We start from the raw sequence: 27,993 nt of genomic DNA on the forward strand, positions 1-27,993 counted from the left end.
GGGCAGTACTCTTGCACTGACTGGGCACTGGTGGGCGTGTGGACTCTAGGCTCAACTCCTGGATTACCCCTCCTTTTTGGCACCTGTGGCCGGGCATGGCCTCTGATAGGCATAGGCAGCCTCCCTAGCTGGGCGGCCCCTGGGCTGGGCTGGTCCCATCATGGTGTTGCCCAGTGCCCGTGAGCACAGGCATAGCTCAGCCATGGCCAGAGCTGGTCCCCTCCTGGGTTGGGAAGGAGCTGTCAGGGCAGTGGGGAATGGCTGAGTGGGGGTTATGCTATCACTGCAGCCTCAGGAAGCTCTGCCATGGTGCATCACTCACCTTTGGGGAGCCCTTCCAGATGTAGATGCAAGTGTATCATCACTGGCCCGTGAAGGAGGTGGGTTTGAGGAGGGAAAGAAAACTGGAGATGCTGGGGGTTGAACCCAGGGCCTCTTACATGCGAAGCAAGCGCTCTCCCGCTGAGCTACATCCCCTGCCTGGGCTCCCCCCACTTGGGGGCTTTGCTGAACCCCCTGCTCTTCATGACCCCATTTTAAAACCAGGCAGGTGCAGCCCATAGCCATGCTGTGCTGGGCAGAGTGGGAGCTTCAGATGAAGTTTAGAAACTCACACTGAACCATGACATGCAGAGAAGAACCCCTGGCTTTCTAAACTTTTCAGAGAGGAGCCTGCGTGTGGCTGGATCCAACCTTAGCCCCAGAGTTTGTCAGCGGTTTGTCTCTATTGCATAGGTATAGTAGAAGCTTTATACAGCTTTATCCTGCAGGATTAAAAATAAAGCAGATATACAAATATATAACGTTTATTATGATGATTAGACAAAAAAGATCTTAATCAGAATTATTTACTACACAATATAGGTGCTATAACAACTATTACAATATAGTGCATTGTGAAGGAATATTGAAGCAATTATATTAAAGCAAATGTATTAAAGCTACCAAAACAAATTATTAAGTAGAGGTTGATGTTTCCCACCCAGACCAGTAACTGGGGGCAAATCTCTTTGGCTCTCCTTTAAGAAGAGACTTTGAGGAATGTCCCTACTCCAGGGGGGAATCTCCACACATACACTTCAAGAAAGGATCTGTCAGAAAACCCTGCCATTCAAATTTGGGACTTTTATAGTATAAAAGGATGGACTGTGAGTCAGAAAAGTCCAGACCAGTTGTAGCAGCTCAACAGCTGTAGTAAAGTTATCAGTAATATTACTTATTTGTTCCTTTATCTTTATACCTAGACCTGGTATTTTACCAGATCTACTATATCTTCATCTCACTATCAGGATGTTTAAATTTGGGATTGATGAGTCAGGCTGGTTTCAGCTGTATTCAACACCAAAGGCAGCATGACCCCTTTTTCTTCATTTAACACTAATAGTTCAGGAAATGGAGTGTTGTTTGAGTTGTTTCCTCCATTCCTGCTACATATGCCAAGGTGACATCCCTACAGTCAGTGCTCTCAATGGTGTTCATCCATCAGAGACAGACAGAACTACCACAGGTCCCATCTCACCCCAGGCAGGTCTGTGAATACTCGAAGTGAAAAAAGGGTGTTCTGCTGTCTTCTAGTACCTGGCTCGTTGGTCTAGGGGTATGATTCTCGCTTCGGGTGCGAGAGGTCCCGGGTTCAAATCCCGGACGAGCCCTTCTTTTGGGCACCCACGTGCCTTTGGATGTGGTGGGGTCAGGGCAGGGGTGGAGAGGAGGGAAGCAGTGTCTGTAAAGCAGCGATGGGGCAGGGTGTTTTGGGCTAGCACGTCCCTAAACCAGGAGGAGGGCCTCGGAAGCAGCAGCGGGGAGGGTGGAGTGCAGCCTGTGACAGTCGGGTTTCGAGCCGTGGGGGCAGAGTGGGGCCGAGTGGGGCAAGAAGACTAGGCAAACGCCCCTCACTCTTGTACAGGGGGATGTAGCTCAGCGGGAGAGCGCTTGCTTTGCATGCAAGAGGCCCTGGGATCAACCCCCAGCATCTCCATGTCCTTTTGCCTCTCCACACCCCTCTCTGATGCATGCGGGGCAGCCAGACACCCTCCAGACCCCCCCAGAAAATCTTGGGGGCTGCCTGTGGATGTGGGATTGCCTCCTGGCACACCAAAGCAGTCAGCGAGGAAATGCCCGCAGAGATTTCCCTCCCTACCCAGGTGCTGCAGGGTGTGGAGATACCCAGTGTTCCTTCCCTGTGGGGCTGACGGTGTCTCTTGGGGTGACCACTGGTACTGGGGGGAGCAGCCAGGTGGCAGGGAGGCGCTGGATGCCCAAAAAGAGGGCTCGTCCGGGAGTTGAACCCGGGACCTCTCGCACCCTAAGCGAGAATCATACCCCTAGACCAACGAGCCGGGGTGTGGCATTTGCCCTGTGTCTGCCCTCTCCAACGAGCCGGGGTGTGGCATTTGCCCTGTGTCTGCCCTCTGGCCCGAGACACCCCAGACGCTTCTCTGCTGCCCAGCAAAATGCTGATCCATGTACACGCTGCCACACGGGGCCCTGCCTGCACATGCACCCGTACACCCCTTTACAGCCCTTCCACACCTCACACATGGCACCAACTCACACTTCCCACACTGCTCACTGCAATCCCCCCTTACCACAGCCCCGGCACCGCTGCACCCCATGCACGGACAGCAAAGACACCCCATGCACGGACAGCCCCTGGCACACAGACACGGCCATTTGCTGCCAGTGACGTCAAACATAGCTCGCAGGGGATTGCCTTTGCAGAATGCCCCATGGAGAAAGGTGGCACAAAAACCACTGGCCATTCCAACTGCTGCAAATAGCTGGTGAAGGGCATTTATGAAGAGGGGCTGGGATTGAGACATGCTGGATCTGGAACCTCGTGGCCACAGCAAGAAGCACTTCCCCACTCCCAGAGTGGATGAGGCCACACAGAACCCCAGCTACCCTTGAGCCCCCCAAAGGGTCTGGGAGATGCAGTGGGGGGCAGAGCTGGTGCACCCTGGCTTATTGGTCTAGTGGTATGATTCTTGCTCTGGGTGCAAGTAGTCCTGAGGTTCAGCTCCCAGATGAGCCCTTCCTTTTGGCCACCCACCATGTCCAGCACTGGGGGTGACCCTTGCTGGCTGGGTACATCCCTGCACGAAGGATGGACTCCAAAGGACTGGTGGCAAGATGCTGCTGGAGGAAACAGATGTAGTGCAGACCAACCCCCAGTATTCTCATGTCCTTTTGCCTTCTCAACCCCCTTCCTGCTGGTTGAGGGACTGCCAGAGCTTCCCAGGCAAGGCCTGGTGCTGTGTCATTTCATCCCAAGGCTATGTAAAAATTTTATGTCTTTATCCCTACCTCCCTAGAGGCAGTTCATAGGAGGCCTTTTCTTCACTTCCCCAAGGGGCTCAGGATGTCTTTTGGGGTGAGCATCAGTGCTGGGGGGAGGAGTTCAGAAGGAGGAGGGTAGTGGGTGCAAAATAGGCAGATTTATCCAAGAGTTGAATCCAGGACCGCTTGCACTCTAAAACGAGAATCGCACACCCAGAATAACGAGGTGGGATGCACTGCCTCCCCAGGGATGTGGGACAGGGCTATGAAGAGGAATTCACTCAGCATCCGGAATGAAAAATCTGGGGATTCCCAGGATTATCATAGTCCCTGCTTGGGGCATTGAGGAGCTCCCAAGGGAGAAGAGAGGGTAGGAGTGGGCTGCTCTGGCTGTTCATGACGCTCCCGTATTCAACTCCTCCCGGGAACCCCAGCGGGGGTACTTAGGCATTCGGTAAAACCAGTGAGCAGGATTCGAACCCCTACTGGATTTGGAGTCCAGCACCTTCACCCCTCGGCCATCACAGGCGCGGTGCTGAGGGCGGAGGGGGAAGAGCCGTGCGGGCAGCGCCGCGTCGCGGCGGGCAGAGGAGCGGGGTGCGGGGCAATGTCCGGGGGTGCGGATGTCCGGGATGTCCGGGCCATGTTTGCAGCGCTGATGCCGCGGTGTCCCGGCGGGGCTGCGGGCGCAGGCCGTGCGCAGGGAGCGTCCCCGGGCAGGGGTCCCCGGGCAGCAGCGTCGGCGCAGCGTTTTGGCGGGCCGGGCGAGGGCGGGGCGCGGGAGGGGCAGTGCACGCCGGCTCGTTGGTCTAGGGGTATGATTCTCGCTTAGGGTGCGAGAGGTCCCGGGTTCAACTCCCGGACGAGCCCTTCTCTTTTTCGTATCACCACCCTACTCCGGTGTGGCCGGTGCAGAGCCCAACGGGAGCCGGCCACCGTCTTTTACCCCTCAGGGACACGGCAGTGCTGGGGCTTTGAGCTTAACGTGACAGACAGAGCGTCACACGGGGCTGTGCCCTGTCCCTGGAGTCCCAACCCACTGGTCTTACAGAGTGGCTCTGTTTTTGAGTCGGCAGCAGGATGGGGATGGGCTGGGAAGGGCTATGTCTGTGGCCATGGGGCACCCCTGGCAGTGGGGCAGGTGGGGGCTCTGCCTCAGCTGGTCAAAGTACCTGTCTAGTAAACAGGAGATTGGACTTCCGATGCTGCCTGGGTCTGGGACAGTGTTTTCCCTGCCTGGCCCAAGTTGGGGGCACTGCTGGGGGTTCGCCACTGCCCCTGTTTGCCTCTCTCAATGATGACGCTGACTCAGAGCAGCTTGGGTACTCTTATTTCTTTTTTCTGAAAGTTTATTTCAGGGTTCCCAGGGTCCTTCGCTGGATGTAGTAATGACCAAGGCATCACTCCCACCAGGACCTGCTCCTTTCTCTGCCCCATGGCACCTGCAAGTCACCATGCTGGAGCGATCTGTCAGCATCTCAGGTACCTTCCCAGGGTGCCCAGATCTGTCCAATGGCCTGGATGAGGCTCAGGAGAGGGCTAATCTCCTCTGAGTGGGGAGAAGGGAGCTGTTTGGATCCCTCTCCAGGTAAATCACCCAGAACCACACCCAGCATCGCAGTACCAAGGGGGATCAGGGTGGTGTGGGGCCAGGGCACCTTTCTCTGCCCCTCTGGGCTCCCACCACATGCAGGATGAGATCTGCATGTTGCCTTTCACCTTCTTTGCTGCTTTTTCTCCAGTTACAATAAACTGGAATAATCACCAACAACTCTTATAGGAAAAACCCTCCGATACCTTCCTTGCCCGCTCTCCCCACAGTATCCAGGGTATCCATCCATGGTTTCACCCTTCCTTCGTCCCAGTGCACTTCCCTATTGCACTATCTGTTTTGGAAGGTTATTGCCTGACTGACTGCTCAACAGCTACTTTTGGCAGTAACCGCTCTTGTAAGGATTTCTGAGTGCTTCCTTTTCCATGGGTCTTGGATAAGAGACTTCCAGCTCCTCTACACTATGTCAATTCCTCCTGTCATCCCCTTCCCAAAATCTCCAGGGCACGGGTGACTTTTGATCCTGGGTGATATGCGGATAGAAAAAGAACTCTTTCACTCGCAGAGTAGTTATAAGAGTAGGTATGAATTTATTCAGTGCTGAGGTGTATGGGGGATATCTCTTCCGAAAAGCATGCACACTTTTGAGCTTTGGCTTTCTCTTTTTATCCTTTACAAACTAGGGTTGCACAATACACCTAATACATATTCATTTCCTAACCCCTTCTTGTCCTTGCTTCATATTAAAATTAGCTCCACGCCCCTTTGCGGCTGCGCACTGCTCGTTTTTGGTCAGTTCGGTGGTGCTCTGGGGGGTCTTTGGGATGAGGTCAGCAATTTTCTCTTTGGCTGAACTTTCACTTTGTTTTCTTGCACATGCTCTTTCTAGTCCTTTGATCACCTTTTGGACTTTGATACCGTTCTTTCCGGCTTAGGGGTCCAAAGAATCCCCTTATTTTGTGGTGCCTTTGTCATTGCATCTTGTTTGTATATTCTAGCTCTTTATCTTATCTTGCAGTCTCGCTCCTTTCTTGCTCTTGTCAGGTTCGTCTCTCTTCTGGTCAGGCATTTCTTTATGCTTAATTCTTAATTTCTCTGTTTCATCGGGAGGATGTAAATGCCACCATTTCCTCTCTGGCCCCCGCCGAGTTCGGTGTGCCACAAGAATCCGAGGCCACCTCGAGGGTCCCCGGTTCCCCCCATGCAACAGCAAAAACTCGACGAAGGTGGGATTCGAACCCACGTGTGCAGAGCACAATGGATTAGCAGTCCATCGCCTTAACCACTCGGCCACCTCGTCCCTCCGCAGGGCCTACCGCCCCCTGCCGGCCTGACGCGGCCATCGCAGCCCTTCCCGCCCGGTCCCAGGGCCCATCCAGGTCCCGTCGCCTGCCTGCCCGCTGGAGGCCTGGCGCGAAGTCGCTCCGACGCCCTCTTAGCGCAGTAGGCAGCGCGTCAGTCTCATAATCTGAAGGTCCTGAGTTCAAGCCTCAGAGAGGGCAACGTTTTGGGGTTTTTTGGGGGTCTTTTTTTGCCTGTCCGCGGTCATGCGAGGTGGCTCTACAGTGCGCCCGGCCCAGACACTACCGAAGTCTTGGTCCGGCCCCTGCGGCGGGCGGTCCCCACGGGTCCGGACCCTCGCGGGCGCGGGGCGGGCGGAGGCGCTGAGTGGGTGGTTGCCACGGGCGCGGGCCGGGCTGAGATGCGGGCGGCCCGCGGCGGGACGAGGTGGCCGAGTGGTTAAGGCGATGGACTGCTAATCCATTGTGCTCTGCACGCGTGGGTTCGAATCCCACCTTCGTCGAGTTTTTGCTGCTGCCCTAGGTACTCCATCTATAGATAAATGGTATGGGGGAGGCCGGGAGCGAGACCAGCCCCCCACACTGGTACCCGGGTAACAGCAGCCCCCCGGGTAACAGCGGCCACCCCCCCCCCCTTCCCCCTCAAGAGCATTTCAGACCATGAACTTTAACAGAGGAAGGAGGCAATTAATGAAGCAATTAAATTTTTTAATAGGTACAAAACACAATTTACAGCAAATAGTATGAAACACACTCCCAAAGCTCTGTTGCGTTTTGACAGATGAATTCCTGGTAAACCGAGAACACCAAAAACAGGGCACAGGCTTCTTCACATGGAACAAGTTAAATTCAATAAAATTCAGTGCAACAAAAGCACATGGAGCAGCAACAGCCTCAAAGCACACTCTTTCCAATTTAAATTTATTTCAACTTAGCATTAAGCTACTCTTGCTCTTTTGGGTTTAAGGGAAATATTACAAATGAAATGCTATTTTTAAAAACTGTAAAACTACTTTTTTGGAAGGCAATTGACAGACTACTGAGTATTTCAACTTCTGTTGGGCAGGCAAGATAATCAGTTTAATGCAATCATTTATATTCCACCAGACAGAAGGTTCTGTTTGAGAAAAATTTGATTTTGTTAAGAAAAAGATGAATTGTATAGGGGTACTGCAGATATGAAGTACATCTTCAAACTGTTTACTGGGAATTAAACTAAAACCTAGGGCCTTCAAATTCCAAAGATTTTTAAATGCTGGAGAATGCAGGCTGTTGTTTCTCCATAGCTGTTTACTGAAGACTGAAGGAAGCATCCTGTTTTCCAGCATGACATGGAAACTGTGGAATAAGCATCTCAACCATTTTTAATGCTGAAAGCATTGAATAAAATAGAACTTGGGCCCAGAACAACAAAAATCCTTCTGTATTTGTACTGAGAACAGTAAGTACAAAAATCATGGCCAAGTGCTGCTCCAACTTGAGAATGACAGTTTTGACATTCCTGGAAACAGAACAGGAACTTCAAACCACAGTGCTGCTGCAAGGCAGTTCCCACATGAAGGAAGCACAGACTGAGACATTTCAGGGACTGTGTCTATCGAGGGCAATTGCTTCAATATTCCCAGGGGCCCATGCTACCCTACAGCTGAACCTGGTGAAGCTGTGTTTACCCACAATGAGAGCTGGGAGAAAATAAAAACACCACTGTCATTTAAGGCCTTCCAAGAAAAAGCATTTGACTCATCTCCATGCCTGTGGGGCAGAAGAGGAGGGAGTCCCAGACCATCCACGACACGCTGGTCTCCTGTGCAACGCAGCCACGTGAGAGGGGCCTAGGCTGCTCCATGTCCTCATCCCAGAAGAATGCCTTCTTATTCTAGAACCTGCCCCAGGTCCATCACCTAGACCTAGATTTCTTTCCTGAGTCTGTGTCTCAGCTCAGCTCAAATGTCCACCATGTCCACCAGAGCAGAGAGGTGGAGCTCAGAGGCAGCCTCGGCCTCCTTGGTGGCTCTGAGGAGCTGCTGCAGGTGCTTGAGTCTGTCCGACAGTGCAGGGCTTTGCTCCAGCTCCAGAACCTTGTGTCCCTCCTGAATCCCAGCCTGGGCAGAAGAAAATGAGATGAGACTGACACTTTCTCACAAGATAATTCCCACTACAAGTTTTGCAGCTGTTGCACTCCTCAGAGCTTTAGTTTAGCTGAGAACCACCTTCTCTTACCTCTTGAGCAGCTGTCATGGGACCCTTCACCAAGCGGCAGGCAGCAGCTGGGGTGGAAAGCAGAGACTGGGGGAGGTAGAGAGGAAGACCCAGAAGATCCCCAAGGGGCTCCATGTCCTCAGCTAGATATCTGTGCAGCTGCTCTTCAAACCTGGATGGGAAGGGCAAGATCACCAGTCAGATAGCAGCCTGCTTTGTCGCTGTAACCACTGTGTTACTCTAAGAGGTTTTTTTTGGTTCAGAAGCATCTAATCTCCACAGCCATATTCAAAACAGTCTGAAGTGCCCCACAGCAGCTATCAAAATCCATCACAGAGGACAGTGGTACAAAAAGGAGTCTGTCTCTTCACAGACTGAAGAGACTCAACTTATGCAAAGGCAGAAGAGACAAAAACCTCTTGGATCAACCTCAAAAGCTTTAGTTATTCATCTTTGTGATCGGCACTGTTATGAACTGACATCCCAGAGAGGACTTTACAGACATTTGTGACACTGGGGGATAAACAGAACAGTGTACACACTGTATTAATATGCTTCAGTGCTGGTGGAATCACTGACCACAGAATTTCCAACCATTCCTGAGAACTCAAGAATTTCTACCATCCTGTCCTGTTCCCATGGCTCAAGAAGAAATTAGTAAGGAACTGCCCTGATGTGCTTGATAAAAACAGATTGAACTTGAGACGGCCTGGGCTCTTTTCTAGCAGAGTTTAACTTCCTATCCCATACAAGTTACTAATTGTTTACAACCCTGGGCTGAAGCTGCAAGGAAAAGATGCCTGCTCTGGGAACTTACCTCTTGTTTTCTATTTTTTCCAGTTGCAACTGTTCCAACAGACACTCCTGGGCCAAGGACGTATCTCTAAATTCATCTGTGCTGGGAATGCTCACTTCCTGAGCTGGCAGCATGCTCACGTCAGAGCCATACTGACCCGGCACCATGCTGTAGGGTATCTTAAAAGACTTGGGAGATTTTAGTTTTAATCTGAAAGGGGAAAGAAACAAATAACAAACAAAAGCACATGAATTGGTATGAGTGTGTTAATTTTCCCTATTAGCTCGAAGCTTGGAAATATCAGGGAGTGAGAAGTGATCATCTGGAGAAATAATGGCCTTGCGCCAGGGTCCAACACAGCACCACCTGTGCATGGGATTAGAGAGGAACTAATCTGATAGGAGCATAGGATTCACTCCAAACATCACCCACCAAACAGCAAAGCTGCAACTAAGCTTCCAAGAGGGAAGAGAGTGACTTCCCTCTGAACATGGCTAGCGAAGTGTACTACTCAAATACTTTAATGTCACACAGCTCTAAGGCATCCTTCCCCCTCAACCTATCTAGCATTTTCTCAGACTCACATTGTTTTCCCTCTATGCTTTGCACAACTCCAAAGCCTCAGCAGCAGGGGTTTTTTGGCAGAAGTTAATTTCTACACTTTCAGCACTTCCCAACCAATCCATTTCTCTTAGAGCTGAATAACCCCGTACAAATAAAATCTACTTACTACTCTGTTTCAGCACAGCCTTGTAGGGAGATGTGTACACAACCAGTCTCTGGGAGGATGCCAAATCCTGATTTTCAGCACTGTGCAGGTCACCTTACCTTTCATGGCCTTTCCGGATCTCCTCCTGTGTCCGCAGCCTGGCTTGATCCCACGAGAAAGGCACAGTGTAGTTCTTTAAGTGCCCCTTGAAGAAGTACACACGAATCTGACCATCTTTACTTACAGCTTCTGTGAATAAATGCAAGCCCAACGTTTATCATTTGTACAGGTTCTCTCCAGAAGAAATTCTGAATTCAGAATTTCCTCAGTTTTAAAAAGGCAATTTGAGGCAAGAATGATTGTTCACTTTCAAACAGGTATGAGAGTCTGGGACAAGCTTCATTAATCAATGGAAGTGATAATTAACTGTGGCAGCCTGCCCTCCCCTGCTGTCATAGCTTCTGAGAGTAACTCTTGGCCTTTGCTTAATGCAAACCCTCTCCCACTGAGAGAGCAGGGCTGAAAGACTCTGACCAGAGCCACATTTGTAGTCAGAGGATCAAGTCAAGCCATAACCAATACTAAGTACACATGCAGAACACAGCAAGACCACAGGTGCCTCCCTGCTACACATCACTTGCTGCCATATGGAAAGGGACCACTGGCAATGTATTAAATACCATCACAAAAGAGGCATCATTCATGCTGCAGGAAGACAATACCTGGAGAAACAGGCAGTTTGGGTGGTTTCCAGTCTCTCAATTTATGATCAACACAGACTGCCAAGATACAATCCCAAGGGATCTCATCAACAGAAGGTCCGTCTTCATCAGAGTTCCCAGTTGTTCTGGTTTTCCAGTTTTGATAAGTTTTGCTCAGCATATTCTCCACCTGAGACTGGATCAGTGGTTGAGTGTGGGAAGAACTTGCAATCTCAGAGACATACTGAAAAATCATGTGGCAAACAGGACGCCAAGGAGCTGTGGAACAAAAAAAAAACCCAAAGTAAACTGCAAGAATTTATGACAGAACCAACACTACAAAGGCACATCTTGGAGAACAATATGCTGCCAAGAAGATATTAGAGTATGAAATACCTACCACCTAAAGGAGGCAGATCTAGGTATGGGATCTGGAAGGACAGCACAGCCTTCTTCAGCCAGGCCAGGTGATCTGGCATGTTCCACTGCAGGTGGGGCAACGCCTTGTTACCCCCTGCTTCTGAAAACTCTGTGACAGGCCAAGACAAGTCACAAAGGTGCTCTGAGGATGCCACGTCTGACAGGAACTGCAGCACACTGTTGTAGAGCTCTATGATGACCCCAGGTTCCTGGGATGGCAGCCCAGCTAAACGCCTCTCCTTCCAGTCATGGTAGAAACGCTTGCCAAATTCTCCATCGATCCCATCCTCAATGTACTCCTGAAGAGTCTGGCTGCAGAGCTCAAGGGAGGCAGGACACTGGGACACCAGCCAGCCCACAGCTGCAGAGACCTACAGCACACAAAAGAGGGAGGGTTGGAAACTGCTCTGCCATGATCAGGCCACAAAGGATTCAACTGTAAGTATGAATAACACTCTCTAAGAGAATATGCAGCAAAGGACAGATAAATCAGGTATCATCATACTAATATTTGCAACAAAAATTCTTCAGCTAGGTGGCCACAAACTGAATTTCCACGCAGCAGGCTCAGGAACATACGAAGAAGAGGCTGTTCACACGACGTACAGGTATGGAATGTGGAATTCCCTGCTGAAGGATGCTGGAGTTGCTGAAAACTTATCCAGGAAAAATTGGACTGATTCACAGAAATTAGTCCAGGGTGACTGTATCATATCTCATCATGGCAGTCCTTGAAGTGCAGACCTAAGCTGTGAGAGTTTGTGAGGAAGCATCACTCTGGGCTTGTCAGGGAGGGATCTGTATGATAGCATTCGTGGACAGACCATGAGAGGTAGACGTATCTCAGTCCCATCTACCAAGACAATCTCACAGCAGCCAGAACTGCTACAAAGGGTCTTCAGCATTTTAGGACTAAGAGCTTAAGAATAAAAAGGTTTACCCACCACCAACACTCCTCTTTTGGGCAGCAACACAGGCAGGGCAGACAAGAGTGGGTTTAGGTAATCCATGAATTTTGGTCTCAGTGCAATTTTCAGTATTACACTGATTTTTTTTTTTTCCCCCCTGGTAGCAAATGCCACTGATCTCTGGTCAGTGAAAATAGAACAGTCACAGATAATGGAAAAAAATTCCTGTATCTTGCTGTTCTTACCCTTCTGGTGCCTTCTAAGTCATTGACAGAGCCTGGGAGCTCTACAATGGTGTAGTCTGAAATAAGCTGTGCTGAAATCAAGTCCTGTAGCATCAAACCTTAAAAAATAAGAAAACTCATCATGTACACAGAGAAAGAACACATACCCTTGGACCACATGCTCTGCATTAACATTCACTGCATTGCTGCTCTCCTCCATCTCTACCCACAGATTCTCAGGATCAAATACTCTGTGTGAAAGAAAACTGGAAGCCAAAACTGGTGAGCTCTTAAGGCCTCAAGATTTTTAGGAAAGCTCTGGGACATGCTGTACTTCACAGCCTCTCCCTTTACTGGATGCTGTAACTAAGTGGCTGCACTAGCCACAACACTTCTACTAGGGGCAGCCCTAAACATTCCTTGTTTCAAGACACAAAAACCATTACATACCATCTTCTACTTCTTTCTCCATGGCCTCCTCTTCCTGACCTGGGACTAGAACCACCAAGGGAACTATGGGGCGGAAAGGTTTGGCCTGAAGCAGCTGTTTCAACTGCAGCAAAGCTGAAAGCCAGTAAACATCATCTTCTGCAATATCATCACTCCTAACTCGGGGGGGTAAGAGAAGAACAAAGCCACTGGTCCCAAGCAAGTCCTTTTGTGTCTCAGCCATATCAAGCTCTGAGTCAGAGAGCGCACCATGTGCCACCTAGACAGGCAACAAAGATGACAACAGTAATGTAGCTAAACAAAGCTATTTCCACACCAAAATCTGCAGTTTATCATCACTGCCATTCAGCTTTGACGTCCTTTTCCAGAAGCTCTACACAACCTAAGACAACAAGCTGTTGTCAGGCCAACATGGATGTGTCTGATAGATGAGCTGAGCACAGAAGTGCCTTCAGCACCCACTCTGGGACCAGGAGCTGATGATTCAGGTTCTATTACTGCAGGTATTTCTCAGCTGATTGAAATCAAAGGAAAAAAAAAATCCATCTGTTTTCAGACCTTTTCAACAACCCCATCCTGCCCAGTATCATCCCCCTCCATCTGACAGGACACAATATCCACTGGAAAAGAGCCCACCCTGCTTAGAGCCATGCCTCTTAGATACCATGAAGTTGTTCTCACCTACCTTTATACACACACTGACTTTAATGCTTCTGTTCCCCTGCATGCCAGGAGAACTAAATAATGTCAGTGTTTGAATTTTGCCTTCTGTATGTGAAGCATTTTTCTCACAGCTCTTGTGTCCCATAAACTTGGCTTTCAACCAATCCATCAGTATCCTAGCAAACAAAAAAGAGAGCTTTGGGGGGTTTTGTTGTCAAAACTGGTATTTTAGGGTTTTAGTATCAGCACCTCTTAAGACACCACCATCTACCATAATCCTATATATTCAGGTTATGATAAACAGTCCTAAAAAATAGCTCTAAATTTTAATGAAATGATTATCTATAAAAGTTTTGTTTTCAGTATGAACAAAGGGAATTAAACAATGTTAAAAAAATACAGATCACTGTGATAAATTACAGCTATATTGTTTAGAGTGCTCTGGAGAGAAAAAAAAACAAGGTGGAAATTTGACATGGTACAAGCCAAATTACATCAAGGACTGTGAATTACTAATCTTCTACCTATATTAAAAGAAGTCTGCCCTGTTTGAGAAAGGGACCCAACAACCAACTCTTCAACATACCTATTGGGATCATCCTTACAATATTCATTATCATTGGGCAAAACCAAGAGCGCCTTCCAAAAAACCTGTTCTTGTTGAACTGGAATATGTTCTGTGATTAATGAGACGAGATCCAGGGGAGTCCAAGCTAAATCACTTAAAAAGAGAGAAAGTAACTGGTGAAAAGATCCACCCCAGGCTCTTTCCCACCTGAGGAATGTCTGTCTTGCACTGAACAAGTTACAATACTGTAAGTAGTGACCAGTTAATTCATTAGATCTGTTGCTCATCCTTCAGGAACTGCAGCTGCTAAACCTGACACATGAGCCTGGGGATTTCAGGAGCACATGTATACTGCTTCACTTCCACAGTGACCCAACACACACCCAGGCCACTGGACTGCATGAGGACCCATGGGAAGCCAGACCTCCAGCTGCACTTCAAACATTTCAATAAATATTTTCCAACTACAATCCAGGTCACTGATAGCTCATTTACTTCTCTCCCCCCATAGCCTATCCCAGGCCGCATCCCATACAGGTACAAGGTCACACCCCACTCATCCTTAAAATTTCCTTAATATTAAAGATTAAATTTAATAAATTAAAATTAAAATTAATTTCCTTAAAATTAAAAAAGATCCTTAAAATTACACCCAGGAGGATTATCTGGCCCAACACCTTCATTAGTTTAGTGGAAAGCATCCCTGCTCATGGCAAGGGGACGGACAAGAAAAAATAATCTTTATGGCACTTTCCAATCCAAACCGTCCTATGGTTCTATGACCTTCCTGTTCCCCTTTTTCCAAAATAATCCCAGAAGCAGTGCTGCAAGTGGACATTCAGACGTGGTTAGCCATACCTTTTGGTCATTTCTGGTATCTCTGACATGTCTGCTGCAGTTTGCTTCTAAAGAAAACAAGAACCAAACCCCAGCCTACCTTACCAATTGTTGGTAGAAGTGCTGAACTTTAATTTCATGCACTGTCTTGTTCCTCAGCAAGTTCAATCTGGAAACAAAATATTGTTGGCTGTATTTTTTTGGTATAAAACAGGTACTTTAAACAAATCTAAGAACTGAGGCCTGGGAAATATTACAGAGGCCTCAGAATGTTGCAGTTAGCAGAACAATTTATTTGGATTTTCAGTCTTGGTCATGGCATTTGTGGAGAAAGTCTTTTGGAAGATATTTAAGAATTGAAAGTTCTGCAAACCCACTAACATTCATAATGGAAGAATTTTGGTAACTTATCTTCCAAAAATCAACCAGACTACCAACCAATGTCACTGGAAGTATCCTTACCTTGTGCAAGAGATGCCCAGCTTTCCTCCATTCCCCAGGTGTACAAATCTCTTGCACAAGTTCTCCATGGCTATAGGCCACTCAGCACTGGGGGACAGTGCTTTCAGTTGATGTTTGGAATCCAAGCCACAGGGAGCAGCTGGAAATGCCCTCATCTGACGTTTCAACTTTGCCCGAGCTGCCACTGCTTCCCTCCACCTTTGGAAGACAACAGATAAATAGCTCACATTCATGAACTCCTCTGCAAACCTCTGTCACCAGATATTTGTATAATGAACACTACAACAACCATGACACACTGAGCATATGTGCAAGAAAACCAGTGATTGCAGAAAGAATACAAGGATAAACTATTTTCTAGATGGAATGAAGCTGGAATCTCTTACCAAGCTCATTACCTGACTACAGCAAGGTATGATCCCCTCCCCATGTACAGTGAATTAGCAAAGGCTGGTACTAAGACTGTAAGGTCAACCCTTATCATGGACATAAAACAGAAAAAACTGTCTCAAAAAGAACACAACCAGACAGCAGTAGTTCCATCTCTATTAACTGCTCCATGCCAATGCTCCCAAGAGAAGCAGTCGTGCCCCAGGGTGGTAACTCACCGTTGTAAGTATTTGCAGAAACACTGGAGCTCCTGAAGGGTTTCCTTGGCAATCTGGAAAATCTCATCCTCCAGAAAGAGCTTCATGAAGTGGCCACACACTTCTTCTGAACATCGGGCAATCCGGGCTTGCCGGTCTCTTTCTAAGGCACATCTGGTTCCAAATAAAACAAACCAAGACTGCTCAGGTGAAGACCTCCAGCAAATGCCAATTCAATGGGCTGAGATACAAAGTCCAAGAAAAGTCCATGACATTTAGGAAACCCTTGGGAAAGCAAACTACAGCATGCAGCACGTTGTACATACCTTAACTCACTGGTTGAAGATTCTTTAACACCCTCCTTTATTACTTCTTCCATTAATTCCGTACCCAGCAACTGGCTCAACTGCTTTATTAACTCTTCTCTTTCCTGCTTTTGCCTGGAAGAACAGAGAAAATATTTACACTAGTGAAAAAATTTACACTGGCAAACCTGGTGCTTAGTTAGAGAAGCACTACACACAGTGCCAAACAGCTTAATTGGCCTAAAACTATTTCTCACTATCTGGTTTCTAAATAATCAGCTTAGCGTGAAGCCAAGTTTCCTTCAAAAACACAGAGCTCCTTAAGCAACCTGATCTAGTGAGTGGCATCCCTGCCATTGGCTGGGAACTAGATGATCTTTATGGTCCTTTCCAAACCAAACCATTCCAGGATTCTATTTATTCTTACCCCAATAAGCTACAAACAAGTAGCTCACACACAAGGAAAAGCTCCTGCATACAGCAGATACATGTCCCTCTCTGGAAGCTCTGAGTAAATTGAAGTTCCTAAAATTCCCACCCACGATTTTTACCATGGCTCTGATGCAACCAAAATACTAACCAGCAGATCACCCAAGAATGCAGAGGCGAACCCTGCCTGCACAATCCCAGGAGAGTTCAAGGTGACACTTGTTCTGCCACTGTGGCAGAAAGACACGGGGCTTGAGCAGAGGCACAAAGACTCAGGCTGGCATCAGCTGTCCTTACATAGTCTGGGGTGTGCCCAACCCACCCTGCTCCACAGCCAAAGCCATGTCTCACCTCTCCTCCTCCACTCTGCGCTGTTCCTCTTGGACACGCTGCCTTTCCACACTGAGTATGTTTCCAGCCATTTCTCTGAGAATCTCCCCCACCACCTCAGTCACGACTTCCTCCATGGTGGCCTCTGAGGCACTGTACAGAAACAGCAAATCTCTTCTCAAAGCCAGAATGTTTTCATTCAAAGCCCCAGGTCTATGATTTTCTCAGGTTTTTTTCACACCTTGCCCTCTTGTGGTGGGCTGACTCCAACCATTAATTAGCCAAGCACCACATTGATACTGGCTCACTCCCTTCCCCACACTGGGACAGGGAAAAAAGCAGGAATAAACAGGAAAACTGATTGATTCAAATAAATACACTGTAACAAAACCCCCAGTCCCCCATCAAGCAAAGTAAATGCAGCCAGTCGTCACTTCCCATGGGAAGAGCAATACCCAGACATGTCCACCCTGAAAGCCACAAATCTCCAACGTCTTCCTCTAAACCAGTTTTATTGCTAACCATGACATCAATGGAATGGACTTTAGTCAATCTGGGTCAGCTGTCCCCCCATTCAGCAATTATTAAACAGTGGTGGAATAACAAATGTTTGGGTCACATCCCACATCTATGACTCTACTGACTGCCCTGGAGAAGAAATTTGTCTGAAGCAGAGAAGCAGCCAGATCGGGACTTGTTCCTCTTGTCCCCCTTTGGGCACCTTCCCTTCCATGACAGAGGTTTCTTGCCAGGCAAAGCTTCCAGAGGTTTGGGTCACAGCCTTCCTCTAGGCTAGAGCTGGGATGTGACAGACATCTCAAGAAACGTCTGCTTTCCCTTCCACTGCATCAGTAACATGGTCTCCATCACAGACCTGGCAGTGCTTAGTTTTACCATCTTTACACATGGTGCTGCTATGGCAAGGGGCAGCTGTGGTGACAGACTCCAGGAGAACTTGCAAGAAATGCTCTTTACCAGATGGCAGCAGCCACGTAAGCTGCTCCTACTCTGCCAACTTCTTTGCACTCTCCTTTGAGGACATCATGCACCAGCCCGTCCACCACTTCAGCAATGTCCTGCAACACAGCAGAGGAAGCAGCTAAACCAAAGTGCAGTCCTTCTCGGGAGTAAACTGGGAGTAAGGCCTCCTTAAGGCCTTGCATAACTGACTAATTCACAGCAGCATCTGTATTTCTTTTTACAAACTCAGCCAACTTAATCAAACACAACAGCCTGCAAACTTCAAACAATTAAACTATGTAAAAAGTTAGTAACAGCCCAGAAACAAAAGCAGATTTTTGCACTAAATATGGGCAAATCAATTCAGGAAACCATAACTGAGAAGAGACTCCTATTTTCTTACTTTAGACTTCCATTCTAGCTGACTTAATTCCAAATTATCAGGCCTACACTTCACTGAAATTTGCCATTATCTAGGTAGAATATGGCAACTGCACTGTGCAAAGCAATGAGACACTGAGACTAGTTCAGCATCAGCATGCAAAAACTTGCGTGGGAGGGAGAAAAACAGCAGAGGTAGACAGGGTATGTATTCAAGACCTAGCATTAATGGTCATGTACCCACAGGAAGAAGCTTTGTCATGTCTCATCTGACATACATGCATGTTCCAGAAAAATACAATACCCTAGTAACTTGGCTATCTTTTGTTCTATTTCACAGGTCTTTCACAAATATTTCCTGAAGGGTTTAGAGTCCTTACCATGTCGGAGTAGCTAGGCTGAGGCTTTGAAGGGGAAGGCTCAGGCTGTGCAGCAGGCTGGGAGATGGGCTGTGCAGAGGGCAGGATTGGCACCAGCTGACGAGGCAACAGCGAGGGCAGAAGATGAGGCGGGGGCTGGACTCTCACTGCTGTAGCTTCTAAATCCACACCTCTGCTTTCCACTCTTCCTTCTTGGGAGGGAAGAGGAGAAAAATTAAGGAAACCAGATCAGTCACAAACAGAAGCTAATTTTATCTTCAGAAAGCTGGCTTGTCTGATAAAACTCAGCAGGTCATAAAATAAATCCGTAACAGCAGCTTATTGCCTTAAAAATGTATCATCAAAACTAATTTACATTTATGAATGTTTTATACAAAACATTTAAACATTTAATTGCACATTACCCCCAGTACCAAGCACATGTATTTCTAACACAGCAACTGATTTAAGTCAGGCACATCTGGCACCTATACACACTATCTTGTACTTCCAGCAAGGACAGAAAAGCACACATTCAGCTAACCTGAAACCTGACATGTTTATACACACAGTGGCAAGAAACAGCTGCAAATAAAAAAAATGCAAACTGCAAAGGGAAGTTGGTTTTCTGAAGCAGTCAAACATTTGTTATTTCACTAATGTTGGCAAAATTTGGCTCAACCGAGGATTTCCTGAATTGGGAAATACATTTTATTATCAATAAGTATTGACAAATATTTATTGATTAATAAAAAATAATAAATTAGTTTTTCGTTATTCTTGGCTTTTATAGGTATCAGGCTGTTCTCAGCTTTTATACATCCATAAATACACATCAGCAACTTGGTCTAGTGGAAGGAGCCTCTGCCATGTTAGGGGTGTTGGAACTTCAGAAGCTTCAGGCTCCCTTCCACCTCAAACCATTCTGTGATTCTCTTATGATTTAAATTGTAATCCCTTCATTACATCTAAATTTCCATGCAGTTTCAACTTCTGAGCCACAGAGTTTCTGCTGTGTACAGTAAGACTGCTCACAGAGCTGCCTCAACAGTCTATTCTAAGCAGTACCTAAAACGTAGGTTTGCCCTCACCTGCTGCTTCCACACTGGGTTTTTGGCTACTGCCGGCCTGATCCATGGAGGTGCTTCCACCAATGTACTTGTTCTGCCCGTTGAAGCTGGAAACAGGCACATGGTGGGGCACTGGGGGCAAGGGTCCCCCATTCACAACCTCCCCAACAGAGACAGCGAGCTTCTGGCTGACAAACAGAGATTTCCGTGGTTTGGGTAATCCATCTGGCTCCAGGAAAGCCGAGCGATTCAGCTCTACATAACCCCTGGGGAAAAACAAAAGTAACAACCAGGCGTACGTCCTCAAAGCTCCAATTACCTACAGGCTTTCAATTCTGAAACTTATTGTTTCGAAACAGAATGTTGAGAGGAATAGATGACTGACTGGCATCCTCGAGGATTTTTTTTTCTTTCCCAGTCTCTCAACATTCCAAGTTTGGATGAACATACCTTATAACGCATGGATTTTCATGGCAAACACTTATCTGTGATTTGCTGTCCTCCAACATCCTCTAACTGCTGGTTTGCACGGTTCAGCTTCATCCCACCTTACAGGCATCACTATAATGCTAGTTTCCCATGAAGCAGAACTGTGTCCTTATTTTCTGTGGAGACCCATCCCCTGTTCTCAGCCCTTTCTTTCTCTGTTTCCAACCTTCAGGAGCAGCTCCCCCGTATTAGCTCTTTGTTTGGCTAGCCCCCCCCAGGCATCATTTTCCTCACACTTACCCATCTGATACACTCAGGCCATAGTAACTTATAAAATCAGTTGCCTCCTCACAGTCTTTGAACAGCAGCATGCGGACCAGGTGGTCCAAGGGGAATGCTGTACTTCTCTGGGTGCTCACAGTGTAGGCAATATTGAGGGATTTCAGACCATCCTTACGAATCTGGAGGAAAAGAAAAAGCATGCAACTACTAGGAAAGAACACAAAATTAACTATAAAGCATACAATAAACATGAGAATCATGTTTAAATACACCAATACTTTGTCATCAAGTTTCCACACAAACCATTATTTAGAGTTGCAACTTTCTTTTTAAATTCTATGCGCTTGCTTTCGAGTTTCTGTTCCTCTCTCATAGTATTTGTTTTGAGCATATCCCTCTGTGATCCTTGTGCAGAAAAAAACACTTTGAAAGTCTTCTGAAAGTGCAGACTCATATTTACTTTGCAAGACTCTCAGGCCTGCATCTCTGCCTCTCAATTATGTTTCAGGGTAATATTTATTTGTACACAATTACAAGAAAAAAAAGAGCATTTCAGTATTTGCCTTTCATATCACAGCAGAAAGGTCCTGATAAATTTTAACACTTCTAAAGAAGCAGTAACAATATTATTTTAGGGCTCAATAGCTACTAGGTTTTCTGCTGATTTCCCCCCAAAATCTCAGACTGTCTTACTCAATAATACCTTAAAAAACACCCATCTGTTTTTTTCTCACCTGGTTGAAATAACAGTGTAAGAGGCAGGCATTCAGATAGGAAGCTGCTTGCACAAGCTTAAAAAACCTCACAAAATTGTTGCTGTTTAATGCAGCAAAAGCTTGAACTGCAAATCTAACTTCAGGCGAGTTTCTAACCTCTGGATGAAACTGCTGAACTTCTCTGCGGAGACAAAACACAGGGACAAAACTTTTGCTTCAATATTAACAATCACAACTCAACAGCAACCTGTAACAGCATGGAATTAAAATCATGAGCATTACAATATGTCTGGATTTAATCCTAAACTCAATTCTTCCCAGAGGTAAAGAGATAAAGCAAGTGACGTCTTGTTCTCACCTGAGAATATCACCCTTGTTGAGATTCAGCAAGACATTATAACCTCGGAACTCTGCTTCACTCTTGCAGTAAATCCCCTTGTTAGCCAAGTCCTGATACATCTCCTTCAAGCTCTGCAGGCATTTAGTCAAGTTCTCATTGTTGATTTTGGCATCAAAGGAGGACATGGGCTCTTCACACAAGTGGTGAGCACAGTGGATATGAAAGCGAGTGCACTTCTCAATCAGAGACACCATCAGTGGGTTGCAGAGGTGTTGCTGGGTTATATCCTAACAGAATGAAAAATAATGCATTACATGTATTTTTAAACTAGTTGAAGAACACAGTCACCTGGCACCACCTCAGGAAAACCTATTTCACTGTGGTTTGAGTCACTGCAATTCAAAATGTTTCAACAACTTTCTTTTTGCTTTCTTTTTTTAAATCATGATAGGATCTTTAGCTTTTTATCACCAAATATCTCCATCCACAGTGCTCACCTTTCTTATTCCACGAGTTCTGTTCCAGACAAAGTCATACCATTCTCGGTAGTTTCCTTCTCCTTGATCCATAATATTTGTCACTAAATAGTCCATGGTCATGCTCAGCACCTCAGAGGGTCTCAGCTCATGGGGCAAAGGTTCCTCCTGATCTGCTGAAGACCTGCTATATTCCTTGATTGCTGCTGCATGATCCACCTGCAAGAGGTGAGGAAAAGAATCAAAACCCAAGAAGTAGGTACAACTTCCCAGCAGTAAAGAGGATTTCATCTTTCCATCCTTTAACTTCAGTAAGGAGAAGACTATTGAAGTCAAACACTTAGTCTCAAACTCATAACCTTTAAGACAACGCACAGCTATAGATAATTACATATAATACATAATTATGGCTTTAGAATTATAGTTCTAAATAACTTAATAAAAGACATGACAGAGTGAAAAAGCAAATCTTATTTTCCAATGGGGAAGTGAAAGATAATAAATAAACAGCCTACAGAATTTTTGCACCTGAATTACCCCTGTAATCAGCTAAACAATACTAACAGCTCCAATGAGCATCAGGCATACTGATATCCTGGGAATCTCATACCTTGTCTGTTCCTAGGAGCAATTCAAAGATGCTGAGCTGGTTTCTTGTCTCTCTCATGTAACGTTCCTTTTCAGGACACATATCTGGGCAAGTGCCAACAACAGCTTTTGCTTTGCCAAGATCCGTCCTTTTTATTCGAGCTGAAAAAAAAAAACCCAAACCAAACAGAAATAATTGAACAAACACCAAACAAACTCTTGGGCTTTGGGATTTTTCTTCACAATAAGCTATTACCCGATCTGTCAAAACAGCTCTGAGCATGCAAGGCTGTATTAGATACAGTCATATAGTCAGAAATGCACATGGATGGGGTTCTCCCCACTCTGAGGTCTGTCCAAGTATTGCACAATTACAAGTTTTGCTGAAAAGACTGAAGCTTTTAAAAGATACCCAATGTTTTGTGTCCTCAGGGACAATAATTTCAAAATTCTGCATAGAGAAGAAGTTTGTCAACAATAAAAGTAAGATCTTCAATTAGAAATAGGATCAGTTTTGAAACTGCAAGAACAGCATGGAAGGCATTACAACCACCACTGTGAAACAAAAGGACATTTCTTGAAATAATTCTCAGCTGTGTAATAGCTTGAATTTGGAGAAATACTAGAGACATTGCCACAAGTTGCTCAGAGAAGCTGTTGTAGCCCCACCCCTGGAAGTGTTCAAGGCCAGACTGGATGGGGCTTGAAGCAATCTGAGATAGTGGAAGGTGTCCCTGCCCATGCCAAGGGGGTAGGACTGGATGAACTTTAGGGCCCCTTCGAATTCAAACAACTCTGTGGTTCTACAAAATGCAGTTAAGGCTTTGGGTAACTTTCTTTAAAAGAGTCTGTAGAGATGCAAATCTCCCTATGTGCCCTCCTTCATAGAAGATGGACATTCTGCCCTTCCCAAGACATTGCATGTGAAGTAAGTAAAATAGATCTGTGTTTCCCAAGGGAAAAAAAAACCAGAAAATAATAAACTAAGAGAGTATGTTATAAGCTGTTGCACATTAAACTCTCTTTTAAGCCATTTCCATAATATCACAATAGCTTTGCCATAAAACCCAAACACTTTCTTCTTCCCAGCAGAGAAGCGGATGTCACACTCATTAACTTATGATAATTACCTTGTCGCATGATTTTGTCCCTCTGGTCCAAGAGCCTGTATCTCTCTTCAGATGTCTCAGCCACCAATCCCACCAGGTTACTGAGAGATGATGGTGAAGCTCCCAAGCCCTCTGAGCTCTGCCCTTCAGTACTGGAGTCAAACAGCTCTGCTTCAAACTGCAGCACCTTTCGAAGGCCAGGCTTCTTTGCTGGAGAACTAAAAGGAGAAGACTTTTTTATCAATAATAATACATTAGTGCATGCCCTGGTATTAATCAGTTCACTGCTCTTTAGGATGACAATATCTGTTCAGCCGAGTATTTTGTTCACGGGGAAGTGTGAAATTGTATGGATGTGTCGAGCTAACACCAACACCAGGAGTTAATTTGGTTAAACCTGGTTAAATCCTCAGCACTGCCCTGACAATGCTGCCAAGAGTTCTGGCACTGTGGACAAAGTCCTAACAGAAAAGGTATTACTGAAAGTATCATAGAGGGGACAGAAATGGATGGATCTTGTAGCATTTTGCATCACCATAGCACAGGAGCTTGTATTTTAAGCCAGGAACTGGCTTGCTGGTGTGGAGACAAACCCGATGTGCTTTCTATAGCAACAGAGATTATTTAAAGATTTTACAGGGCCAACTACAAACATGCTTTTTAAAACAAGGGATAGTGATTCCTTCAGAACATATTACTAATTTTATAGTTATATGATTACACATATTAAATTACTTTTGTCAGACAACATACAGCATTGAGGTGTGACAAAGATTACAACCTTGCCACTTCTGTGACTGCCACAAACCAGGAAGACTGTTCACTTGAAGTGAGAAAATGATCCAAACTATTCCAAAAAGGAGACTCATTCCACAGAACTCTAATTGCCTCCTAAGGAAACTGCCTGTGTGAGAAGCTCATTGAATCATGACCACAGTGTCATCACTGCTCAGTCCTAGTTGGGCTCTGCACTGTGTGTTCACTTCCCTCATGCCTCATACCACAGGTACTTTTATGAACAAAATCCAGAGACCAAAGTAAAAGACCCTAATAAGCCGTTAAAGGTATCCTTCTGACAAAGCGTGAGAGCTGAGTGCTTCTAATTCAGAAGCATTCTACACCAGAAAAGAAGGGAAGCAGCCTCCCTGAAGAGAAAGCAACTATTTCACACACAGTGATCACCATTTTTCTCCAAGCTCCCCTTTTCCTGCCAGGTGGATTCCCAGAGGAGAAGACATACCTTCTCCCAGGCATGACACTGCTAGCAGAAGATCTTACTAAAGGTTTTCTAAGAGGGGAATGCTGATAGCTTTGCTCTTCACTGCTTTGCCTTCCTTCATCTTCACCTGCTTTCTTCTCCTTGGATGAAAATTCTCTTTTTGCTGGACCTGAAATGACACAAATATGAAAGCAGGTACTTGCCAAGCAGTTTAAGCAACAACTCTTAACCCCATGGAGGTGGTGATGAAAATTAAGACTCCCAGTTTTGTACATGTATGCAAAACTTCCAAAACAACTTGCGCTAGGAGCTACATCAAGTTTCCACCAATTGCTATCAAGGTCATTGCTCTATAAAGAGTAAGTATTTTCCAAGACAGTATCACTTAGCAGTAACTGTAATTATCAGTAAATGAAGTGTGATCCTCAACTGAATCACAGCTCTCTCAGGATGTTTGCGATATAATCAACAAGTCATAACTCCCTATGGGATATGGAACCCATTTCATGTGCGTAAATCACAATTCCAAGTGCTCCTACTGAAAGCTATACTGAATAATAAACTTGGGTATATTATTTCATATACCCAAGTTTAGGCTCAGGTTGACATGAGTTATCCCTTGCAGGAAGGGAGAATTTCTTCTTCCAGAGACAATTTTTCTACAAGCTGGATTTCTTAAACCCTCCCAGAATACTTATTTCAGAATGCTGCCACACATGCTGCCACAGACATAACACCACAGTAAAATGGTGTTATGGCAAAGAAATAGCCCTAGAGCTGCTGCTTCAAGATCTTAATTCTCAGGGAGACAACTTGGCAGCTGTTTGTTTTCTGGAAGGCAAGGCTGTGGCTGGTCAAAACTGAGCTGAACCATCCATCTGCTGGCAGCTGAAGTGCACTCCCAGGCTAGGATCTCACAGGCACACACACTGCACTCATGGAGTTAAAAAAAGGGAAGCACTTGACATTGTAAGTATTCCCCTGGAACAATGTCCTCCTGCCCTAATCCCAAGTAGGGTCTGAAATCCAGGTTTCCCACTTCTGAACTCTGAAGGTTGTTCTCTTTTTTGGTTCAAACAGTGTCTAACTATCAATGCACAGAGCAGCAACCTCAGCAGACACTGCAGAGATTCTCAAGACACTTTCCTTGGGTTGGTTCTCAGAACCTTTTCCTGAAAGCTGGAAGTCCACATGCCAATCCATTACCTGAGGCAGACAGCCAGGCATTTCAGACTGGGTTTTCTTACACCCGCAAAGAACATCCTACCTCTGGACAGAAGCACAAAGCTAAACATCACCATATTGCTGTTGTGTGACTGCATTAAGGATTCAACCATGGTATCTCATACCGGGAGATAATTTAGGTATCCTCAGAATATTAGGGAAAAAAAGAGCAGCTGGCACGCTATTTATACATCATCCAGTAGTCTGGAAACACAGACTTACTTGTTTTCTTCTTTTGCCAAAATGTAACTATATCTTTGTGCAACTCTTTCGCTTTTTTCCTGGCAAGAACTGCAGAGGCCTGAAATAAAACAAAAGCACAGCATGGAAACCTATTGGTATCACAACACTGAAACACACAGTGCAGTTTTTGCCACAGAAACATTTACCTATTACCAAAAAATTTTGTTTGCTGTGTTTTAACCTCACTTAAGACCTACACACAATCAGCAGAACTGGTCTCCACAAAAAAATGATGCTTTTCTACAAACAAGAGACCAGGTTTCATCAGTGCTGGACCCACCCCGAGCACCCAGATTTGTGTCTTTTTTCATAGAATCAGAGACTGGTATGGGTTGGAAGGGACCTGAAAGACCAATCAGCTACACCCCCCTGCCTTGAGCAGGGACACCTTCCAATAGACTACGCTGCCCCAAGCCCCAGCCAGCCTGGCCTCAGACACTTCCAGGGATGGGGCAGCCACAGCTTTCCTGGGCAACCTGTGCCAGGGCCTCACCACCTCCAAATAATTTCTTAACATCTAAACCCTCTTTTAGTTTACACTGCTTCCCCTTGTCCTCTCCCAGTCTATCCCTGTAAAAAGTTGTTTTCCCTCTTTATTGTAAGCCCCCTTTAGACACTGGAAGGGGCTCTAAGGCATCCCTGGAGACTTCTCCAGGATGAACTCTCCCAAGAGTTATGCCACTTCTGATACTCACATGATCAAAGAAGTGGAGAACCGCCATTTTTTTATTACGCCTGGTCATGATACGACGAACTTTTACGAACTGGCCAAAGTGTTTTTCAAGCACACTCCTGTCGTTGAGGTAGTCAGGGATGTTCTTGCACTGGACAGCCGTCAGCTCGGAGGCTGGCAGGCCTCCCAGCCCCTCCGTGCTCTCGCTGCCGCGGCTCCGGCGAGCAGGGGCGGCGGGGGCCGCATCTGTGACGAGAAAGAACACGACAGCAGTCAGCAAGCGGGGAGACTCCCAGGCGGCCCGGTTTCCCCACCAGACCCCCGCCCACCTTCTCGAGAGGGCTCCCGGGCCTCGGCCTGCGGCGGCTCCTCGGCGGATCCTCGCTCGGCCTCGGGGCCGTCCCCGCGCTCCCGCTGCTCGCGGGCCTGGCTGCGCAGCAGATCCTCCAGCGTGCGACCGAACAGGATCCCACCGCGGGACCGGCTCAGCATCACCGCCCGCTTCTCCGGCGGTGCCGCCGCTCGCCCGCCCGCCGCCGCCGCCCGCCTTGGCGAGCGCTCCCGCTCCTCTTTCCGCTTCAGCCCCTTGGACGGCGGCTCCCCCGGATCCTCCGGCAGCACCCTCAAGCCTCTCTCCTCCAGCCGCCCCAAAGCGGCGGCGGGACGCGAGAACGAGAAAGGCTCCCGCTGCCCCGCCGCCTCGGGGCCCGTATCAGACGCGAAGCCGAAGGGCGACGAGAAAGCAAAGGCGGAGGCGGCGGCAGCCGGGCCCTTCTCCGCCTCACCGCCTGACGGCGGCTTGAAGGCGGCGGCGCTCTCAGGCGCCTTGAAGCGGAACTCGGGTGCCGCGAAAGCACCGCCGCCGCCCGATGCTTCGCTGGAGATCGGGAAGCCGCTCAGGCTGGTGGGCGGCCTGAAGCTGAATCCCGCGTTCCCCGCAGGAGCCGGCGCCTGACCCAACGCGTAGGGCGGCGCGAAGGTGGCGGCGGGCGCAAAGGGGAGCCCGGCAGGGCCGCCGCCCTGGCCGAACACGGCGGGCTGCCCGAAGCGCAGCGGCGGCGGGAAGGAGGGCGGGCCGCGGAACGGGCCCCGCGCCGACATCGCTACGGCGGCGGCCTCAGACCACCGGGCAAAGCGGGCCCCGCATGCGCGGTGGGGGGAGGCCCTCGCCATGGGGCGGAGTCCACTGCAAAGGTGGGCGGGG

At 47.2% G+C, this 27,993-nt stretch overlaps 1 protein-coding gene and 8 non-coding genes across 10 annotated transcripts; 5 read left to right on the forward strand and 4 right to left on the reverse strand.

Annotated features, from left to right (window-relative positions):
- Positions 1–405: 405 nt before the first annotated feature.
- TRNAA-CGC (transfer RNA alanine (anticodon CGC)) lies at positions 406–477 on the reverse strand. Its single transcript has one exon. It is a non-coding gene; the product is annotated as a tRNA-Ala (tRNA).
- A 1,103-nt stretch (positions 478–1,580) lies between these two features.
- Positions 1,581–1,652, forward strand: TRNAP-CGG (transfer RNA proline (anticodon CGG)). The gene has a single exon. It is a non-coding gene; the product is annotated as a tRNA-Pro (tRNA).
- A 254-nt stretch (positions 1,653–1,906) lies between these two features.
- On the forward strand, positions 1,907–1,978 carry TRNAA-UGC (transfer RNA alanine (anticodon UGC)). The gene has a single exon. It is a non-coding gene; the product is annotated as a tRNA-Ala (tRNA).
- A 289-nt stretch (positions 1,979–2,267) lies between these two features.
- On the reverse strand, positions 2,268–2,339 carry TRNAP-AGG (transfer RNA proline (anticodon AGG)). Its single transcript has one exon. It is a non-coding gene; the product is annotated as a tRNA-Pro (tRNA).
- A 1,738-nt stretch (positions 2,340–4,077) lies between these two features.
- Positions 4,078–4,149, forward strand: TRNAP-AGG (transfer RNA proline (anticodon AGG)). Its single transcript has one exon. It is a non-coding gene; the product is annotated as a tRNA-Pro (tRNA).
- Positions 4,150–6,049: 1,900 nt separating this feature from the next.
- On the reverse strand, positions 6,050–6,131 carry TRNAS-GCU (transfer RNA serine (anticodon GCU)). The gene has a single exon. It is a non-coding gene; the product is annotated as a tRNA-Ser (tRNA).
- Positions 6,132–6,260: 129 nt separating this feature from the next.
- TRNAM-CAU (transfer RNA methionine (anticodon CAU)) lies at positions 6,261–6,333 on the forward strand. Its single transcript has one exon. It is a non-coding gene; the product is annotated as a tRNA-Met (tRNA).
- Positions 6,334–6,553: 220 nt separating this feature from the next.
- TRNAS-GCU (transfer RNA serine (anticodon GCU)) lies at positions 6,554–6,635 on the forward strand. Its single transcript has one exon. It is a non-coding gene; the product is annotated as a tRNA-Ser (tRNA).
- Positions 6,636–6,823: 188 nt separating this feature from the next.
- On the reverse strand, positions 6,824–27,977 carry MCM3AP (minichromosome maintenance complex component 3 associated protein). 2 transcript variants are annotated; one of them, XM_058839741.1, is made up of 28 exons: positions 27,119–27,977; positions 26,812–27,035; positions 26,096–26,174; positions 24,671–24,818; positions 23,452–23,648; positions 22,344–22,483; positions 21,755–21,952; positions 21,276–21,544; positions 20,936–21,098; positions 20,220–20,380; positions 19,512–19,756; positions 18,442–18,629; positions 17,696–17,796; positions 16,742–16,873; positions 15,983–16,096; positions 15,678–15,830; positions 15,070–15,267; positions 14,708–14,776; positions 13,789–13,923; positions 13,225–13,378; positions 12,540–12,798; positions 12,111–12,208; positions 10,938–11,328; positions 10,559–10,816; positions 9,956–10,085; positions 9,149–9,337; positions 8,353–8,503; positions 6,824–8,234 (listed from the first exon to the last, which is right to left on the reverse strand). In XM_058839741.1, exons 1-28 carry the CDS (start codon positions 27,960–27,962, stop codon positions 8,076–8,078), a joined length of 5,547 nt encoding a protein of 1,848 aa, XP_058695724.1. In that variant the 5' UTR covers positions 27,963–27,977; the 3' UTR covers positions 6,824–8,075. The 2 variants fall into 2 exon arrangements, with proteins under 2 accessions (XP_058695724.1, XP_058695723.1); XM_058839740.1 differs by having other exon boundaries at positions 18,442–18,632.
- Between the last annotated feature and the right edge of the window lie 16 nt (positions 27,978–27,993).

Source organism: Poecile atricapillus, chromosome 5 (genome assembly GCF_030490865.1).
Source record: "Poecile atricapillus isolate bPoeAtr1 chromosome 5, bPoeAtr1.hap1, whole genome shotgun sequence".
Lineage (NCBI taxonomy): Eukaryota > Metazoa > Chordata > Aves > Passeriformes > Paridae > Poecile > Poecile atricapillus.

Excerpts from the sequence above, each read along its gene's own strand:
- MCM3AP (XM_058839740.1), bottom strand. The coding sequence starts at position 27,962 with ATGGCGAGGGCCTCCCCCCACCGCGCATGCGGGGCCCGCTTTGCCCGG. Across the intron at positions 27,036-27,118 it reads CCGGGAGCCCTCTCGAGAAG|ATGCGGCCCCCGCCGCCCCT; the intron begins GTGGGCGGGGGT and ends TTCTCGTCACAG. Across the intron at positions 8,504-9,148 it reads GAAAAAATAGAAAACAAGAG|GTTTGAAGAGCAGCTGCACA; the intron begins GTAAGTTCCCAG and ends CTTCCCATCCAG.